Here is a 20,555-nt window from a genome sequence, read left to right as displayed (position 1 = left end):
ACTGGGTTGAATGTTTCGTTTTATAGGTAAGCATACCGCAAAATAGATTAAAAATTGCTCCCAAAGGATTAGTTGATTTAAGTTCTTGAAAATGTTTGGTAGTGATGTGCTTACAACTCATAAACATTTTGTTTACAAAAGTTCGTTTGATACTTCAAAAAATTATGAACTTAAAAAACTACATTACTTTTTACAACTTTTATTTTACCGCGCTATATTTTATAGCCAATTCCCAAGTGCAAAAAATTTTAAATATCCAAAAAATCATAAACTCCCATGAGATTCTCTTACATTCTCTAAATTATGCTGAATTATCTTTTTGTAGAGTGAATAAGTAAGCAAGGTTCAGTTTAAATTTGTGTAAATAATTAATGACAGCTTGAATGTAATGAAATTCGCAACTAATTTTATTGTCATTTGTTAAATTAATAAATAAGAAAAAAAGTATGCAGTTTGTAAGCAATGCTTGTTAATGTTAAAAGTGCTTTATTGATTAACATTTTGGTACTATGTTGCATTGAACTTTTTTTTGTGACCGTTGATTATTCAATAATCTTTAATAATAACTACCAGAGCTGGACTTTCATTAATGAAAGCTATGATGCTGCCAACATTAAACACAGCTCACTTGATGGTAACATTCAAAAGCTGCTGAACAATCCAATATATTCGCATTTCAATTTGACGGTTCCCGTTAAAAGAGAAAAGCTTCAACTTTTAATACTGATAACGTCATCTCCCCGTAATTTTGATAGAAGAATGGCAGTTCGTAATTCGTGGATGAAGCGGTGTCGATCTTCAAAGGTGAATTTAGTAATTTTATTTTTCATAACATAACATTTGGCACTTTGGAAGTTTTGTAAATGTTTTATCGATTGATATCCTGTCTCAAGAGGCACAAGCAACTTTAAAAGTTATTAAAATCTTTTATCATTGTTGATGATTAATTTTTCTCGTCGTATTTGTTTTTCTAAGTATTTTTTTACTAGTTCATTTGCATTTTTTATGTAAAAGAATTCGCTTTAAACTCAATCAGCTTAAGTGGATGTTATGAACATGAAGCGCGACCAAGCGATATGTTAAATGCGACGAGTAGTTTATTACAATAAGTGCAATAAAAGTACTAAAATCATTCAGTGGCGATAAAAAGAGAAAATCTTTTCATCACAAATTTACTTAAAGGAGCATTCCAAAGCGAAACAAGATTTTTTTTTTTTTCCAAAAAGTGAACACTTCAACGCAGGGCTTAAATAGTTAGTTGTACGAAAAGACATGTCGTTAAAAAAAATCCTTCTTTCCTGTAATTTGTGGCAAAAAAGTTGAGAAAAAATTTAAAATTTTAAATATTTCAAAAGCTAAGAAAACAAAAAGCAATCTGTTTTTTTGCGTTTTTTTTTTAATTTTGCCTTGATTCCCTTCATTATGGACTGTAAATACCCATATAAATATTGATTCCCTTCATTATGGACTGTAAATACCCATATAAATATTGATTCCCTTCATTATGGACTGTAAATACCCATATAAATATTGATTCCCTTCATTATGGACTGTAAATACTTTAAATAAATTTCTTTCAATTTTTTTTTTTGATTACTTTGAACCAACTGATTGGTTGTTTTTGCCATAGATGTTAAATACGTGGATCTGAAGAATAAAAAAAGAAAAAAAAACACATTTTTTATGAAAAAAAATCTTCAAACGACTGTTAATCAAACCACTTAAACAGCTCTTCTGAGCTGCGTCCAGCATAGTGGAATTCAGAACTCCTTGGTCCAATTGAAACACTTTCCAATATATTTTGCCGACGTAAGGTTTGGTACTATCCACCAAGCATAACAGGCTTACTACGGTTTGCAAAAAAACGTCAGCAGAGTAACAGAATCCCAAAAGCTACCTTCAACGACTGTGTAAGTAATAAGCTTACCATTATCAATTATTGACTTCTTACGTGTCGTCTTTGACAGCCACTGTTTGAATCCGCGATCCATTATAGTTTCCTGAATTGCATCTTTTGTCGCCATAAGACGCTGCATCATCACGAAATTGCTGGCAAAGCGCGTCCCACCGGGTTGCAGTAATTCTTATTTTGACTTACTCCTAAAATATTCGAGAGGTTTTGAACGTTTTTCCATCCGTCACTGACATGCGTTCCGCCAGTCGTACTAAGCTGAGCCTTGAAGCTGTCGAGCTTGCAACTCACATTAGCAACTTCATTTTCAAGCAGTGCTTCAGATATGGCTTGACGTCCAGGAGGCTTATAATCTGGCCCGACTTTGGCTACTACAGCGATTGCCTCTTTAAAATACTTGTTTTCAATTATGGAGAAAGGGATGCCGTTCACATAGAAAGCACTTGTAAGTACAGCATCTGTCACCTGCTTAGATCCAATCAACAAGGTAGCTGTAATCGTGGTCTGCCTTTTTATCGATGTCAAGGACGGTGCACTGGAACAGGAAGGATCGGTTTTAGTTGCCTTGTACACAAAATAAAAACAGAGATATCCAATTAGAGTTGCCGCTGTAATAACGAATTAGAAAACCATACACCAAATGAAATAGCCTGTCTAGAGCAGTGGCTCTAATTCTGAACTCTGAAGTCTGAACAAACTTTTTAAAATTCGTATATATTTTTCTAAACAATAAGTCAAGTCAACTAACTAATCAACTAATTTATTGTAACAACATGATTATATTGCATAAACAATTTATAAAAAATGCACAGTGACAATATAATTATTATTATTAACAAAGCTAATTAACCTTCTAGACAAAAAATATAAAACACTCTGTTATTAAATATCATTTGATTATAAATGTTATTGCCTTATCTAGTGCATCTCTTTTTTTCTTCAACAATTCCAATTGCACTCGTTCTTTATTGCATTCCATAATTTCTGCAACAACTACATCTGGCGCACTAGCACACTTTGCTACCGAATTACCTTCGCCAGTTAAATGGACACGTATGCAGGTGACACCCCCGGTGTAAATTTTGTCGCAATACACGCACTGTATGTGTGCTAGTACCACATTCTTTGCAGTGTCATCAACGAGGCATATGTGGTTTCATTCTGGTCCTTTATCCTTCGGTATGTTTGATACTTTCCGTTTAGTCTCACAAACGATATATTGTATTAACTATTACTTAGTAAAAATCAACAGACATTGACAACTGAGCATAAGTGACGTCATCATTTCTATCTAAGAATTAGGCACCGCCGCACAGTGAGACGAAATCCCGATTTCGTGACCAAAAGTCAAATTTTTGAGTTTTATATTTTCGTCTTTTTACGTTCAGATCTTGTTTACAGATAGTCCTATAACAAAATTCCGAACAGGGCAGGTAAATACCTGCTCTAGGCTGGCCTGGACATCAGTTGACATTTAGCCTCCGTTCGGTACGCACTAAACAAGTGGACACGTCGAAAAATTCTTGCCTGTTTTAAAATGCTGTTAAACTGAAGAAACTATTTCAATTGGAATTCGGCAAAATGGAATCATTTTCTGGAGGCATGTAGAATATATCGTTATGCACTGTTATTGCTAATTGTAATTTTTTTAATATTTAAATCGCGCGACAAGTAAACATAAAAAACTGTAAATTTTTTATCTGAAATCGATTTTCTAATGTCGTTTTAAAAATTTAACTGCGGTTATCCACCTTCTTTCGACAAGGAACTGATAGTGTATAGTGTTAAATACAACATATAAAAAAACTGGCTGCCATTGAGTGCCATTTTAATAGTGAGACTAGTTTTTATGGAGGAATGTGTGGTGCGACATTCTATTAACATAGATTAATGTCTGAAAATGGTCATGGAAATTAGTGAATTAACATTATTTAATGGCACTAATTACATTTTAATACAATAATTTATTATTTTAAATATATGCTTTACAAGTTACTTCTCGTTCCGTTTTATGATAATCTCAAAATTTTATAAAATAGTCCTCAAAGAACTCTCAGGCGTTATAACTGTCTTAGTCTTCCAAATCTTCAAATATGGAATTGTCAAGAAAAGATATATTCTTTATAGTGAAAGACAGTTTAAATAATGAATATTAATTCATCATTGATGTTTTGACAGATACAATTTTCAAAAAAAACGGAACATGTGATACAAGTAGGCGAGGATGAAATGTCATCATCACGGTTACTTGCAAATTTTCGATCGAGATGGAGTGCAGCAGAAAGATGGGAAGATTTTTTTTTTTGAAAAAAAATAAATAATGATTGAAGGGCACTGTACAATTTTCAAAATTATCCAATACTGAATGCACAACAAATTAGAAGATTGTGAAGAATGATAACAAAAAAGGAACATGTAGGCGACCTTCGCAATTTGCTTCATCTAGTAATAGATCAAAGAGGCGAAAGACTCAAGAACTACGTTCTACTTTTTCTACAGAAGAATTGGCATATGCTGCTCAAATGAGTTTAAGGACTTCTGGTCAAGTACATTTTGCTCAAGTTGTTAAAGATGTCACGTTAACAACCCCTCTCGAGCATCAGGATTTTGCCTCAGAGACCGGCAAAATCTCTACATCAAGAAACTTTACAATTGTTAAAACAACCTGAAGTCACCAGACAAGAGACAAGGAACGATTCCAATTTAGATACAAGTGGTTCAACATCAGATTCCGAATCGAATGATTCAAACATTGATGAATATGACATACGTGTTTTTGTTACTAGGATTAAATAAACAATTTTTTTACATATATGTGACTTTATCTTTTACCAATTTAAAAAAAGTAATAAAACTAAAATAACAAATTCCTGTTTTTTTATCAATAGCGTAATTTTGGAAATAATTTTACAATATTTTTGCTCTAATTTAACTCCTGAATCATAAGCAATGACCTCGAAAACCAAACTACATTAGATTTCATATTTTCAACGTATGAACAGTTTTGGCCGCCATATTGGAGCCTCCATTTTGAATTTCTTAAATCTGACCTCAGATTCGTAATCAGCGACCTCGAAAACCCTCGTGTAGGTAATTTGGGAATTTTGGCTACGAAATCGGGATTTCGTCCCACTGTGCGGCGGTCTCTACTAAGAATATGTCAAGGTGTAGCATTAGATTTTATAAATGAACGTACCGCAACGAATGGTTGAATGGTGTGAACATTACGCATTATATAAGAATATAGCCTATTTAGACATGAAAGTGTTGTTTCATTAAAATATATTTCAATTGACTGAAAAATTAAAAAGCGTTGAAAATAATAAAAAACGTTGAAGAAAATAAAAAACGTTAAAAAACGCGTTTTTTAAACAAAAAATAAAATACGTAAAATACGTGTAACATCTATGGTTTTTGAATTTCAGCTTTTTCTCGTAAAAGTCGTGTGGTAAACAAACCGAAAAATTTTCGATTGGCCTTGCTTGTGGAATATTTGATGGATTGATCTCCTTGGCAGCATAGTTCAAGTTTTCGTCCATCCATGCAACAGTTGCATTTTAGTAATTCGCACTTGCTAAATCGAGCCAAAATATGTTTTGAAATTCGGGAGAATGTTTATGAAGAAAGGGTCTTTTCATTAAGCATTCTTCAATATATTGCTCAGCTTTGATGGAGTATGTGTTGGTTTTATGAATAAGTGGAGTCGATATACCTGCAATTTAAATTGCTACCCATAAGAGAACTTTTGAAGGGAATTTTCCTTTTCCTACATATTTGACGTTTTCTGGACATATCTATGTTACCTGTAAAATTCTGCGTTTCCGGGTATTTTCATACCATTAAGTAAGAATTATTTTTCTTCGTCGATTAAACCATATCTTCTTCTTTTTTCCATGAAAATGATTTACCAACTTTCGACTCAATTTATGATCATCACTGCATTTTAGAGTTTTTGTTCGTTTAAGGTAAGAGACTTTCATATGTAGGTGGAGAATGACTATTTTGAGCCGCAAATAACAAAACTTTGTTAATCATGTATAAGAAAATACAAAATAAAAAAATAACAAAATAAAAAATTAACAAATTAACAAATTAACTAATAACAAATAACAAAACTTTGTTAATCATTCTTTTAAGCTGGTTCCAGTTGCCATGTTTCATATAGGTGCTTATGAACCATATTGAAGCTCAACCTCTTTAAATTGAAGAAAGAAAATAAGTTTAACCTTAATTTTGGTTAAACTTATTTTCTTTCTTCAACTTATTTAAAGAAGAAAGCCGTAATTTTTTTTTCCTTTTGACTATAAATCCATATCAAATAATATAACTCAGGTATATAAAAATATTATTTATAACATGTGGGGAGGCTACTCATATCGAATTCTTCTTTTATTAAAATATTTTTTGGTTTATACAATTTTGAGATTGTTGTCAATGCTAAATTAAACTCATCTTCCTTTAAGATTAACCCCAGAAGATAACAGTCTCCATGTTGAATATGCTTTCCTCTACATTCAAATAGGCTTAAACTTAGAACGAATAGCCTCCCTATCTCTTAGTTGTTATTTTGTAAAGAAGGTAGCCCATTTAATTTTTTAGATTTCAATCAAGTGTATGTTTGCAACAGATAAATTAGATCCGAGTCATGCTCTATTTTCTAGTCTTCAGGCTGAGCAGAAGGAAAGCGGTGACTTAGTTTTCCATTTATCTATGAGCCCAATGGATTTTGGCGGGAGACTGCTATGGCAACTCGTATGGAGCTACATAACTTACGATTACAACTTTCTGTTGCACTTAGACGATGATTATTATTTGTGTTTAGATCGTCTAGTAGCAAATCTACCACTTCATCCAAAAATGATCCAATATGGCTATTGTCATTGTTTGGAAAAAATTGTAAGACCCACAATTAATTTATTTACATATTTTGTTTAGATACTATAAATTTTAAAAGTCAATTTAAAAGAGTTTAACTAGAAGTAGGTTGATAAGAAACATCTTTATTTCACTTTAGAATTATATTCATCTTTGTTGTAGAACTTTTATTCCTTTGTTGCATAACTTTTTATTCCTTCAATCTATAAAATTAATAAGTAAACTTCGAGTGAGTTTTTTTTGATGCGGAAAAATCAGTGAATTTTCTACTTTTAAGTGAATTGAAAAGGCATAGAGTATTTTTGAAGTGCTTCCACTTGAAAGTAGAAAATTCTCTTTGTCATTTTGAAAGTAGGAAGTTTATAGGTTTAGCTAAGGAAAATCAATAAATGCATAGTAGCTACAGAGGAGAGTGAATATTGTGACTTGTGCTCTGAAAAAAACAGTTTCAAACGTAAAATCCTGCACTGGAGACTTATCAATGAGCATTGGATATCACAAGAAATTTCATAATTGTAATTTCGTTGCGAAAAGTGCTAGAACGTATAATGACGTTACTGAGCTAATGATTTTAATAGCTTTTTTTTTACCAGTGAAAACCAAAAAATTGTAAATATGTGTTTGCGGTTTTTTATGACGGTTTCTTGGGAATATTTTTGGAAAACTATCAGTATAAAAAAACGAGAAAATTTGAAAGGAGAAGTTTTTATAAGGAGAAATTGTGATTCATCAATGTGTTTGTTGCGAAAAAGCTACAATAATGCTTTTCATTCCTCTAAATAGATTCGATTTTCTAGGTGTTGTCACAAATAATTACCTTGTCTACGTTGGTAGTTTCAAGTTTTATTTAGAGAATCTAACTACCTACTGTACGTTTTTATAGCAGAACATGTAGATTCATGTGCCATCATTCCTAACTTTTTGTGAGAAAGGAAAAAATTAACCTGGTAATCTTCGTAAAGGAGATTTTCTTTTCAGCTACATATGCGAAATCCTTCATAAGTTTTGTATCAAAATATTAATAGGAATTGAAGAAGAAAAGAGAAATATTTTTTTTGAGGTTTACTTCTCACTCCATAAACAATAAAAAAGTTGAATTAACTAAAGTGAAAAAAAAAAAAAAAAAAAAAAATCATAAGACTTTAAGATTCTTAAAATTTTAGTTTAAATTTAAAATTTTAAATTCTATAGTTTTCTTCTTTTTATTGCACTGTATTATTACATGTTTTTATTCCTCATAAACTATATTACAACTTCGGCTGATCGTTTTGTATTACTACATTTCAAATAAAATATATCATGTTACTTTGAGTTTTGTAAACTTCTATCTATTTAATATCTGTGACGGAAGTATTAACTCATTTTAATTTTAGGTCCGTGTTGATGAGGGTTTCGTTTTATTTTCAAAAGATGTCATACTAAAAATGTTAAATCAATCTGAAGACCAAATGATTTGTCACCAATACGGAGATCAACAAACAAGCCTTTGGAATAATGCTATTCCAATCGAAGAAGAATATAGCTGTTCTACTGTGATTCATCATGATCCTCCGGCACAGTTCATCCCAGAGTTTAAAGATTTTAGAAACGCAAGTTCTTATTTTATTGCAATTCATGGCTGCTCACCAAGCTTAATGCGAAATCTTTGGTTTAATGATCATTCAATTATTTCAAAAAATAACGAACCACTTAAAAATGATGAAAAATATAAAATGAAAAACCTGCTCAATGATACATATTCATGTGCGCTTAGTAAGTCATTTGATTACAGAGTGTTTCAAGACCCCTGGTTTGCAGAACCTCATTTATGCAAAGAGCATTTTGTTTGGGGATCTAATCAAAGCTACAAAGGTCGATTGGGATAATTATTTCGCTTGTAATTAACAGGTAGTTTGTGGCATTTTTTTGTATGAATAAAATAGATCAAGTTCAAATTAGAAATTTTATTTTACCAGAATTTTAATTTTTTTAATTTAAATATATATTTTTTATTTATCTATATTTATTTACATAGTCTTTTTTATTTAGGGCAAAATTGCTTAAATCGTACTCCTCAAGAAAGAACCCGTTTAAAACTTACGATTTTTCAAAAGAATAAAAATTATTTAAAACTTGTATTAACGGGTGTTCTCTCAAAAATAGATCTACTATAAAACATTAAAAAACAAGTATAAATATTTTGTTTTTTTTTTTAAATTAAGTTGAGTTTATTTTGCAGGACTAATACATTTAGTCTTTTTAATCGTTTATTTTTTGATAATCCTTTAAGAAGAATGTAATCGGTCTTCTTTTAGCCTAGCTTGCAAAAATAAATCTCTAAAAATCAAAAAATCTTTGTATTTATTGTTTTATTACTCTATATCTAAAACAAATCAGTTTAAAAAAAGAATTGATTAAAGGATACCAGAAAAAAAGACATTTAAAAATACATCAAATGCTGTTATTAGAAATTTTCTATAAAGTAACTTGCGTAAAAATCTTGGTAAAAATTATGGTTGATACATAAGTTAATCTTCAATTGGATGGGTTACATGATTCTATTTTAGAATTTTATGACGCCAAAACCGAAATATGTATGTCAGGAGATGAAAAGTTAACTCGTAGCCTGGTTTTTGTTACGAACACATTAGATCTTATTCTTCACATGATGTAAGAGAGAAGCAAGAAAGAAGCTTAGCTACTTACTCCAGCATAGCTAGATTTTCAGTAGATTCAGGACAGAGACTAATAAAATGTATTTTAAATGTCTTTGATCCTTTGAACAATTATTAAAGCTCAATAACACTTGATAATGCTGGGATAAAAAGTTTTACAACTTTGTCTTTGGTAGAAAATGTTTCTAAACACAATGGAATCCTCAATATCTTCCCAGATCTAGTGAGGCTAGAGGATGCTAAATACTCCAATGCTTTTGACTATATTTCTCTAAAAGCTCTTTATCTTGATGATCCTTCAGAAACATTCTTTGAACATAACATCCAACCGCCAAATCTTGACCTTTTTGTTGGGATCATTTTAATGTTTGTAAAGATTTTAACTTCTCTGCGGTCTAGGTTTTAGTCATCGCTAAAGACTAAATATATAAAATAATCAAGGCTTATACAGTATTGGGTTTGATTACCATCAAACCCAATCCTCTATAAGCTTAGTTCTAACACTCTTATTGTAATTCTAATATATGTGTTTCTTTCATATCTTATCTAATAGCATAAAAAATAAATCAATGTGAACAAATAAAATGCAAATTCTTTTTTTGTGGCTAGCGTAAAAGGAAAAAAAACTTAATTTTTGTAACTTGATAAAAAGTTTATCACAAGTAGAAAATCGTGTAAGAATTCTACCTTATTCGCCTTATTGGGACTAATTATAGCAAAAAATTTGTTAAACTTATACTCAATAGTTTTTGGCTCATTTTCTCCATTTTGGCATTTTCTAAGAGGTCCTGAGACGAAAATTTATCCAATTTCGGAACTGGTCCAAGCTTAAGTTCCTTAAATTAGGGTAAACTGACCAATATCTGGCCTCTTCCGAAAATTTGATTAGCAATTTTCCTAGGACACTAGTATTAAAAGTAAGTTTTTGAGAATTGATGAAGCAGGCTTGGAATTAATATATTACCTCAAATAATGTTATATCTTGTTTTTGAGCTTGTAGAATTTATCCATATAATCCAAATATAATTCCACCTGAAGTTTTCATGCCTATTTCTTTATACATAGAACCCAATTATCAAAACAATGAGAACTTGTTTAATATTTTAAGCAACCTTCCTCTTGCATAGAATGACCCTGGTGAAGCAGAAAAATGCAATATTTACCAATTTAAGCTGATATTGACTGTTTTTATTTGATATTGACTGTTTTTATTTCAATATCTTTAGCAACAAAGCACTCGTTAATATTAAATTTTGACCATACATATTCAATTCCTAAACCATCCCCAGGAAAAAATATAGTTACAGGTAGTATTAATACTGAAAATGGGGCCATTTAATTGAAAAATATTTTCCATTTAAAAGTCACACCTTTCCAGGATCCAAATTCTCATGTTTTAACTTATCTTACTCAAATCATTAAAAAAAAAACGAAAACAGCATTGAAACAAAAGTATTTTTTGCTTACATCTCAAGAAGCACTAGGAAACAAAAATGAAGAATTTCAAAAAAAAAAAAAAAAATCAAACAAAAAAAAAAAGAAAATGTTAAGTTAAAGGGAAAAAAAGCAGGAGGGAAAAAGACAAAAGTTCCAAACTGTAAAAAAAAAAAAAAAAAAAAAATTGCGAACAATTTATTATTCTTTTGTTTTTATTTTAACTTTAACAATGTTGTTCTAGTTTCTTGCTTATATAATGTTTATTCTTTCAGTTTAAATTTTTTCTGTTTAAACTCGTAATTTATAAAAGAAATTATGCTTAAATCTAGCCGATGACCAGAATTAAGTGATAACGCACGAGGAGGCACCACGCAACAAGAAGTCAAACAGACTTCGACACTTTTTGCTAAGCGGAATAAAAGACGCTCTTTTAGTATTTACCGAAATGGCTTTTTCCTAATATGATGTAATAAGTCTAATAAATGATATTTTGATTATTTGAGCATGTGACGTTTAACACAGAAAAAAACTGCAAGGACACCATATTCTTGAAAAGATACGCTACAGGAAAATAGAAAACGTATCTAAATACAATAGAGATATGCTTATAAAGCTGCTAGAGTTAATTAAGGTGATACCCTGATATCTTTCTAGCCTTTCTGGTTATGTCAAATCTTTTGCTTGTTGCAGTCGAGATATGCAAGCTTTGTGGACGATCTAATAAACGATTTACATGCCAAACTTGTGTCGTTAATGGAAATTTTGTTAATAAAAGTGATGTAGACATCACTAGGTAATAAAGGTTATTTTTAAAACAAATTGCTGGTGAAAATATGGAGCTACATTTTCTCAGAATAGACCATTAAATTTTTTTTATTTCATTGATTATTTTTTTTACTTCATCGATTATAGAATCTTGTAGTTCAGTAGTACAAGAATGATTAAGAATTGACTTCTATTATCATTTCGTTGTCAATAATCATAAGATTTTGTGTAGAAAAACTTTTAAAAGAAGACAAATAATATACATCTCAAATAAATCAGTTAAAACTGATATATAAAAGATCTTTAAGAAATTACTAAAAAAAGCTATTTGTATGTATGTATGTATGTATGTATGTATGTATGTATGTATGTATGTATGTATGTATGTATGTATGTATGTATGTATGTATGTATGTATGTATGTATGTATAGTATCTACCTATTACTCTATCAGTTTATCTACCTGTCAATCTATATATCAATATTTGTATATCATCATATGTGTACTAATATATATATTACAAAATAGAATAAATCATGATCCTTTTTCAATTAAAGTTTTTTTTGGTTTTTTCTATTTTAGCTATGCTTCAAAAAAAAAAAGGTTAAAAATTGTTGTTGCAGTCCAACAAGATTGCTTAAATAGGTGAGTTTTTTTTCTCACAATAAATAGTAGCCACAACATGATATATATATATATATATATATATATATATATATATATATATATATATATATATATATATATATATATATATATATATATATATATATATATATATATATATATATTAGTCATATCCCCTTCTAACAATAATTTTAAATTAGTAAATATATTAACTTTAAATTATCCTAGCATATTTAATTTTTTAGCAAATTCAAATTTGTTTAAAAGTTTATTGTAAGGAGACTTTTTCTTCAAAGGCTATATTTACTCTTAATATTATCTAAATGGTTTACCATTTTTAGTATAAATAGATTAGCTTGAAATTTAAAAAAGCATAGAATCAATCAACGTGTAAATGTAAACAGTTAACTCCTGAAATTATATAAATAATGCATATTCCTTATTATTTATTGATTGCCATCATTTAATAAATTGTTAGCATTAGTTTTATCAGTTTGTCAGTAAGAGAGCCTGGCAATTATTACAGACAGTTCTTGGTACCGTGTTCTTTTATTTTTGCTTTTTTGCAGTAAAAACAAAAGAACATGGCTAAAATCATACTAACTGTAGTGGTTCTCTTATTTTAATCCTCTGAGTAGCAACAACCTAGTAAATGTCCGAAAAAAACTTAGTCATTTTTTGACAAAATTATAAATGATCTTTCTAAATAACTTGAATTTGGAATAAATTGTCATCAAGTTCTGTTTACTTTTAAGATAACAGATTGCTGACCTAGAAATGCCCATTTTAATGTACAGTTATTAATTATTTTTTTTTTATAAATTTGAGTAAAATTCTATACTGAAAACATCAGTGAAAAAATTTCAGAGATTCATACAAAATTTTGGAGTGAACTTTTTCATAGGATCTGTTTTTTTCAAACATAAAAAAATCTTTGATATAGTGTAAAGTTATACTGAAAATATGCTTATAAGATTGACCCCTGGAATATTATTACCGTAATAAGCTGGAATGTAGAAGTAGTTTTTTCACTCATAAAAGTTGACATTTTTTTTACAGGCTGCACGACTTTGTTGAATATACAAAAAGCAATACACAGGTTTATTTCTAAAGATTTTCAAGTTGTTAAGTTTTAAATATCTGTTTATTCTCTGATATATGTTTTCTAAAATTAAAGAAATATAAAAATATGTTATCTTACTAATAAGAGAAATGCAAATCTTTTTTTTTCGGAAATTCTATTTTTCAATTTTTCTGTATTGCATATTTAAATATCTCCCAAGAGTTTGGTACAGTTTGTATTTAAAAATTCTCTGTTAAAACATTTCATGATTCAAAATTATTTTCAAAAGTTTTACACTTTTTCTTCTTCCTCTTCAGAGATGTGACATTGTTCTCCTTCAAAATCGCATTGAATCTTTAAAAAAAGTAATATCTCAAGAAAAGAGTCACATGCAGTATGGTATGTTTTGTTATTCTTTTGCTTTATTTTGTATGACATCCATATTAAGTGTAACATCCATGTTAAGTATATCATATAAGTAATGCTTAGAAAATTAAAAAAAAAAAAAAGCAGTAAGAGAGTTTAGATTTTCTATAGTTACAGCTCTCTTAGAAAGTGTGAAGTTTATAGAATTTATTGACTTATACATTTTCTTTGTTATGGACTCTGGTAATGAATAAGAATATTTTAAAAGTATTCAAGTATTAGTATACTTTTTAACAATTTATAAAAAAATATCTAATTTAAATATCTTTCTTTTTCTCAGTTGTCTTTAATTAGTTGTATTGTTTGTAATTTTTCAGAGACTTTACTTTTTAATTCTTAGATAAAGAAGAAAATGAAAAGTTAAGAATGCAATTATCTGATCAAAGGAGGTTAATTAGCAAACTTGCTGTCAAAGCAGAGGAATTAAAAAAAGGAATCCAGTTACAGAATAAAAAAGTAAGTTAAGAACTTCTTTTGCTAAAATGTTAATTGAAAAAGATTGACTTTTAGTATTATTTTTTATATTCATATAGTGTATGTTAATGAATTTTAAGTAAATGATTTTTTTATTGAGTTTTGGTACTTTTTGAACTTTCTTTCTATTTGTACTTTTAAGAGTAAAAATATACTAATCAAGCTCAGCACTTTTTACTACAGTATTTTCATGTTATAATAAAAAAATGTTTTTGGTTATATTTTCATTAAGAATATAACACTTAGTAAGGAAGGAAGATATAAAGTACCTCAACAAAAGAGAAGTAGTTGTTTATTTAAATGCTTTTGTTTTCAAGCAAAAACTTCAGCGTTATAAAGAAAAATTGGAGAAGAAAGAAAGAGATTTAAAAAGTCTTCGTGTCTTTAACTTACATTGTTTGATTCGTGATATATTTACGCTTTCAGTGAGGGAAGTATATCCACAATTTGGCACTCCTCCACGATCTACATATATTACACAAAGTATACAACATTTTGCTTTGCTGTTTTATCACATTTTAAGGACTGCATTATATATAGCATAAAATAGTTTCTAACTTTGATGAAAACGCTTTTTTCAGAAGATTGCCTTGATGTTGTGTCTCAAAACATGTCTTCGTCTGCAGAGACAGAGTTAGAAGAAGCAACTCGGACTGTTCATGTAGGTGGCCAGTGGATTTCTCAAGACTGTTCACAAACTGAGCATACTATAGTAGGTGTAGGCATGCCATCAACAGAAGATTTCATGAAATACTATGAATGGTGTAAGTAATGCTTCAATAGCTGGTACATTGTCAATTTTAAATTATTTCAATTGTTTTTCCATAGTTCAATGACTTATCATTCAGAGAGATTTTCTTTAGTAAAAGTTTTTCTATAACTCAGGATATTTCTACTCTAACTCTAAAAAAAACCATGAATTAAAGTGGTATAATACAAGTTAAATACAGTTTTAATGTCTCAATCCTTACAAAAGATAAAAATTTAAACATGACACATTTCAAAAAAAGTATTTTTTTATAAGCATACTTTTTAGTTTTTTCTGAAAATTCAGTCCTGGCCAAGCTAATTAGATTTTGTTGTAATTAATTTATTTATTATATTTTGAAAATGACTTACTTTCTCTTAAATGACTCAAAAATTTTGTTCAGAGTAAAATACAGATGAGCAATTGCAATATTTTTTTTTTTTTTTTTGCAAAACAACTTTGCATTGCTTCTAAAACTTTTTTTTAAGGCTTTTCCTCTTTGTCAAAAATAATTAGCTTAAATTTTTGGAAATGCTAGTTCTACTTTGTCTTGGTTAAGTGGTGCAATAGTTTTTAAACTATAATTCTATCAATACAAGTTAACTCTATTATTATTATTGTTGTTGTTATTATTATTGTTGTTATTATTATTATTATTATTATTATTATTATTATTATTATTATTATTATTATTATTATTATTATTATTATTATTATTATTATTATTATTATTATTATTATTATTATTATTATTATTATTATCATTATCATTATTATCATTATTATCATTATAATAATAATTATTATTATTAATATTATTGTTACTACTACTATTATTACTATTATTATAGCTGTATGTACACAAAAGAAAAACTTTTTTTAAATCAAAACTTTATCTAAAACTAGTCAGATATACTAAACATTTGTTAAAATCCATTTATTAAAAAACAACAAGACAATCAACTAAAACCATTTTCTACAATTATAGTAAAGTCGTACAGGAATGAACCTCGAAACCCAGGTATTTTTTTTAATTTAATTTTTTTTATTTTATGGCTTTGACCTTTTTATGTAATTGCTATTCTAAACATTTTTTGATATTTAGAATGTCAAACGCCTCTTCATGACTTGCTTGTCTTAAGCATACCAGCGTCGCTTACATACACTGCACAACTAACTGATGTCATCGCTTTTTATTTGGGTATCAATCTTCCTAATAAAATTGATTATAAGTAAGAACTCATTTGTAAGGAAAGTATTTATGCAGATCACTTCATTAAAAAATTGACCTTTTTTTTTTACGAAAGACCTTTTTTTTTTACAACAGTTAATCTTAATAGACGGTTAGGAAAGTTGTAAGGGAATGACTTTGTAGAACTATCTATATTTATATATTACACATTAGAGTATTTATTTGTTACACATTTGAGTCTTTGCAAAATGTGTAAATGAGTTAATGAGAGAAAACATAATATAATAATACTTTATAACAATACTTTTATACTTTTATTTTACTTTTTGTTTTATACTTTTAAGTAAAGTTTTTTTTATGAAATTTTTTTTTTTTTTTTTTATGAAATTTTGTTTTTGTTTTTTTACTATATATTTCTCTTTTATTCTTTTTATTTTTTCCAAGTAATTTTAGTCTATTGCAAGTTTCACGACTTCGTTTATATGAAACTGTCAACAGGCTTTCTCAAAACGTTTTGCAATTATGCTTTTCTCAGGTAACTCTAAAAATGTTTTGTAAAGAAAAAAGTTTAAGTTGTAGAAATCAAGTTTTTTAAATTATAATTTTCTATAAATATAAAGAAGATTATTCACTAATTTCCATTATTTCCTCAACAAATATACTTCTGTTATATTTTTTCTTTTAGCGCATTCCGATAGCTGATCTTCATCCGGAGCTTTTGTTAAACAATATAAAACTTTGTTTATCTTCACAGGATCTCGGCTGGTTAGTTCCAGAATAAGATTTTTTTAGTAACGGTGATAACTACGAGGTGGCGGTGGTGATGGCAGAGACAAGGATGAGAATGATGGTGGTGATGATTTTCACTAATAAATGTTCACTTTTTGTTCAGGAATGGTTGTTTCGAGACTTATGAATTCAAGTTTCGTGAATGTCCGTTTGATTCTGACAGCAGCGCCGAGGAGCTAGATTACGATTCACAAAGTGATACCAATGATATTGAACCTGAAGACTGGGATCAACTTTCTGATTTACCTGACGATCACAGTATCATTCGATCAGAAAGTTTCTCTCCCACTATGGAGCAAAGTAGAGAACGTTCAAATTCTGTATCAGCTTCTGGTTTAATGACGTCAGCTGCAGCATCTGTTGCTTCAGCACTCTGGTCATGGAAAAGACAGTAGTTTTTTTTTTTATACAAAAATGATATTTTTAATCTTATAAATATGTGCAAATAATTGATTTCTCAGTGATTATTTTTCGTTTATTATGTTTGCGAATGATTTTCATGTAATGCTTTAGCTAATGTGCGTAGCGTTGTAGATGTATTTATTTTTAACAAAATCAGAAACTATGTATGTTGTAATACAATATTGACTTTTTTGACTTTAGTCAAAAACGTTGCATTTCTAATTTTTACTATTAAAATCTCTTGGGTGAGACTTTTTGCTAAAAGGACATCACCATGGTTTTGTGTTTAAAATTAATTCATTTTTCTACTGTTACATTTCCGTATGCGAAAGACAGCGTAAACATGCATGTTAAAACTTTACAATCTCTACGATTTCAAATACAAACCGTCTCACAAGATGGATAATCAATTAAGATGAACGTTAGAATCCTTAGATCTTTTACATCTATAAACCTGATAAAAGTTTCGTAAGATAATCTGTAAATGCATTTTAATGTGAGTTACAACTGTACATATAAAGTGAGGTAAGACTTCGCCCACCTTTCTAATGATATATTACACTTGTCGGTCCTATTTATCCTTTCTGAGTAATTAAACGGTAAATTAAAACAACCCTATTAGCTATTTATTGTCATGTTTATTGTCACATGTTATTGTTACAAAATTATAAGAGCAGTTAATTTAAACTTTATCAATTAATTATACGAAAATCTCAAAAATTTGTACTCACTTTAACCAATATAAATTAAATTCTACTCAAACGTAACACAAAAAGTCAACGACAAATAGCAAGATCATAATTTTATTTTCAAATGACGTAAAAGATTCACCAAGAGTCGGCAGGCCGTAAAAACTTAATTCTAGAGATCAAAGCTTATTGTAATAAGGTTACGTTAGTGCTAGTCAAGGCACATTTAAAAAATATTTTAACAAAAAAGTATTGGTTGTTATGTTGCTGCCAGAAAACTGCATTTAAGGGTGACAGATAGAATAAAAAGATGTAAATGATGTAAGGAAAGACCAATGATATATATTAACTAGATGTCTAACTTCCGAAAAAAAGTGAAGCAAATTTTTTTTGCCACCAGCATATGATTGGATAATAACTCGTTTTGCCACCAGCATCTGATTGGTTAACAGATTTTTTACGGAAAAACGAATAGCAAAAATAAAACAAAACAAAAAAATATTTGTGTCAGTTAAATTAGAAAATGTTTAAAAAGTTAGTCAAATTGGAATGATTTTGTGAAATGCTTTAGTATTGGATAATTTTATAAATGTAGGTTAAAAGTAACGTCAGTTACTTTTAATTTTCTATTATAAAAAACAACTGCTAAGCTGGTAATTTTAGGTTAAAGGAAAAAGATTTTGAACCTTCGGAAAATATCAGAAGTATATTTATTTTAAATATTTATATATGAATGCCGAGACATAAAATTTATTTAGAGTTGTTCCAGATTATATCATATATAATATAATGTGAATATATATATATATATATGCATACATACATATATATATACGTATATATATATATATATATATATATATATATATATATATATATATATATATATATATATATATATATATATATATATATATATATATATATATGTATATATATATATATATATATATATATATATATTTATATATTCAAATGATATTTTGTATGATAAAGTTTGGGATAATGTGTGTGCGTGTGTGTATGAATTTATAAAACAAGAAAGATATATTTTTAAAAATAATACTCTTTTTTTATTTAGAATAATAAATATGGTTAATAATTGCTCAGTCTACAACTGTAAAAGCAGATTTGATAAAAGTAGTTTAATTTCTTTTCACAGATTCCCTTTAAATGATGAAATTCTTTGTAAAAAATGGGCAACGGCAGCTAAATGTTTACAAATTACACCTAGTAAATATAGTAGAATCTGCAGTAAACATTTTAGGTTAGAAGATTTTGAGTGCCAAGAGAATGGGAAACGTGTTCTGAAAAAAAATATTGTGCCTTCAGTATTTGACTTCCATTTATTATTGAACAAAAATAACAAGCGAAATCAGCTATATAATGATGATACATCACACATTAAAAAAACATATTGTTCTATCTCGAATAAAGAGGTAACAGAGCCTGACCCTAACCCTGACCCTAACCCTGAAATTACAAATACTATTAAAAAAAAAAATACTTGAACAAAATTCTCCAAAAAAACTATTACTTAAAAAAAAGATTAAAATATTAAAACAAAAGCTTAAACGAAAAGATAACAAAATTGCTTCACTTAGCAAAGTTATTCAAAAATTAGAGAAGAAAAAAATTATTTCCATTGATGTTGCAGAATTACTTGAGAACAACTTCTCTGGGTTGACTAGAGAACTTTTGAAATCTGAATTAAAAAATAGAGGCAAAAAAAAAAGGGGTATAGATACTCTGAAGAAGTTAAAAAATTTGCCTTAACATTGCACTTTTATTCCCCAAGAGCATATGAATTTGTTAAATCTACATTCTCATTACCTGCCGTAAGCTCACTTTCAAACTGGACATCTTCTGTAGATTGTTCGCCTGGGTTTTTTGGAGATGTTTTCAAATTTTTACAAAATAAGACCTTTGAGGACTCATCATACAAAGAATGCGCATTAATATTTGATTCTATGCATATCAGGACTGCTCTGCGGTATGATAATGTTACTGGATCATATGAAGGTTTTGCTAGTTTTGGAAAAAATATTCTAGCATATGACCAAGATAAATTAGCAACAGAAGCACTTGTTTTTATGGTTGTCGGATTGAAAGGCCATTGGAAATGTCCTATAGGCTACATATTGTGTGATAAAATTTCCTCAACAGATTTAAGTTGCTTAATTAAAAATGCTTTAGATTTATGCGCTACTCATAACCTGAATGTTTGGAGTATAACATGTGATGGACTTATTTCCAACTTTAATGCTATGAAGAATCTTGGGTGTTCATTTGGAAGTAAAATTATAGAGATACATAGTAGTTTTCCCCATCCTGAATATGATCATCCTATATATTATATCCCTGATCCTTGTCATATGCTTAAATTAGCTCGAAACGCTCGGTATCATTGTTGATGAACAAAATCGATATATTAAGTGGGATCATATTAAAGCATTGCATAAACTGCAAGAAGAAGAAGGATTTAAGTTTGCAAATAAACT

General features: G+C 28.7%; 2 protein-coding genes across 5 annotated transcripts; both read left to right on the top strand.

The window, feature by feature from the left end:
* Window positions 1–356: 356 nt before the first annotated feature.
* On the top strand, window positions 357–9,072 carry LOC149876926 (beta-1,3-galactosyltransferase 6-like). The gene is made up of 4 exons (XM_090074594.1): window positions 357–804; window positions 6,512–6,808; window positions 8,161–8,674; window positions 8,816–9,072. The coding sequence occupies exons 1-3, from the start codon at window positions 463–465 to the stop codon at window positions 8,650–8,652; spliced, it is 1,131 nt and encodes a 376-aa protein (XP_089930720.1). The 5' UTR covers window positions 357–462; the 3' UTR covers window positions 8,653–8,674; window positions 8,816–9,072.
* A 2,204-nt stretch (window positions 9,073–11,276) lies between these two features.
* On the top strand, window positions 11,277–17,573 carry LOC145182754 (beclin 1-associated autophagy-related key regulator-like). 4 transcript variants are annotated; one of them, XR_016448382.1, is made up of 12 exons: window positions 11,277–11,671; window positions 12,227–12,289; window positions 13,331–13,370; window positions 13,652–13,733; window positions 14,101–14,216; window positions 14,552–14,717; window positions 14,816–14,998; window positions 15,971–16,003; window positions 16,088–16,183; window positions 16,619–16,709; window positions 16,860–16,939; window positions 17,067–17,573. XR_016448382.1 is itself a non-coding variant. In XM_090074657.1 (12 exons), the coding sequence occupies exons 1-12, from the start codon at window positions 11,544–11,546 to the stop codon at window positions 17,356–17,358; spliced, it is 1,392 nt and encodes a 463-aa protein (XP_089930783.1). In that variant the 5' UTR covers window positions 11,314–11,543; the 3' UTR covers window positions 17,359–17,573. The 4 variants fall into 4 exon arrangements, 2 of the variants coding, with proteins under 2 accessions (XP_089930783.1, XP_089930782.1); XR_016448383.1 differs by having other exon boundaries at window positions 11,314–11,671; window positions 16,628–16,709; XM_090074657.1 differs by having other exon boundaries at window positions 11,314–11,671; window positions 16,088–16,214; window positions 16,628–16,709.
* The last annotated feature ends 2,982 nt before the right edge of the window (window positions 17,574–20,555 follow it).

The sequence above is a fragment of the Hydra viridissima genome, unplaced genomic scaffold, assembly GCF_058129835.1.
Source record: "Hydra viridissima isolate aposymbiotic clone 2 unplaced genomic scaffold, HvirCarnegie_v1 scaffold_17, whole genome shotgun sequence".
Lineage (NCBI taxonomy): Eukaryota > Metazoa > Cnidaria > Hydrozoa > Anthoathecata > Hydridae > Hydra > Hydra viridissima.
This window is presented reverse-complemented; position numbering and strand designations above follow the sequence as displayed.

Bases quoted from the DNA above. Each gene is read 5' to 3' on its own strand.
- LOC149876926 (XM_090074594.1), top strand. From the start codon at position 463: ATGCTTGTTAATGTTAAAAGTGCTTTATTGATTAACATTTTGGTACTA. The intron at 805-6,511 runs GTGAATTTAGTA...TTAATTTTTTAG, and splicing joins AGCGGTGTCGATCTTCAAAG to ATTTCAATCAAGTGTATGTT. The intron at 6,809-8,160 runs GTAAGACCCACA...TTTTAATTTTAG, and splicing joins GTCATTGTTTGGAAAAAATT to GTCCGTGTTGATGAGGGTTT.
- LOC145182754 (XM_090074656.1), top strand. From the start codon at position 11,544: ATGTCAAATCTTTTGCTTGTTGCAGTCGAGATATGCAAGCTTTGTGGA. The intron at 14,718-14,815 runs GTATACAACATT...CGCTTTTTTCAG, and splicing joins ATCTACATATATTACACAAA to AAGATTGCCTTGATGTTGTG. The intron at 16,710-16,859 runs GTAACTCTAAAA...TTTTTCTTTTAG, and splicing joins TGCAATTATGCTTTTCTCAG to CGCATTCCGATAGCTGATCT.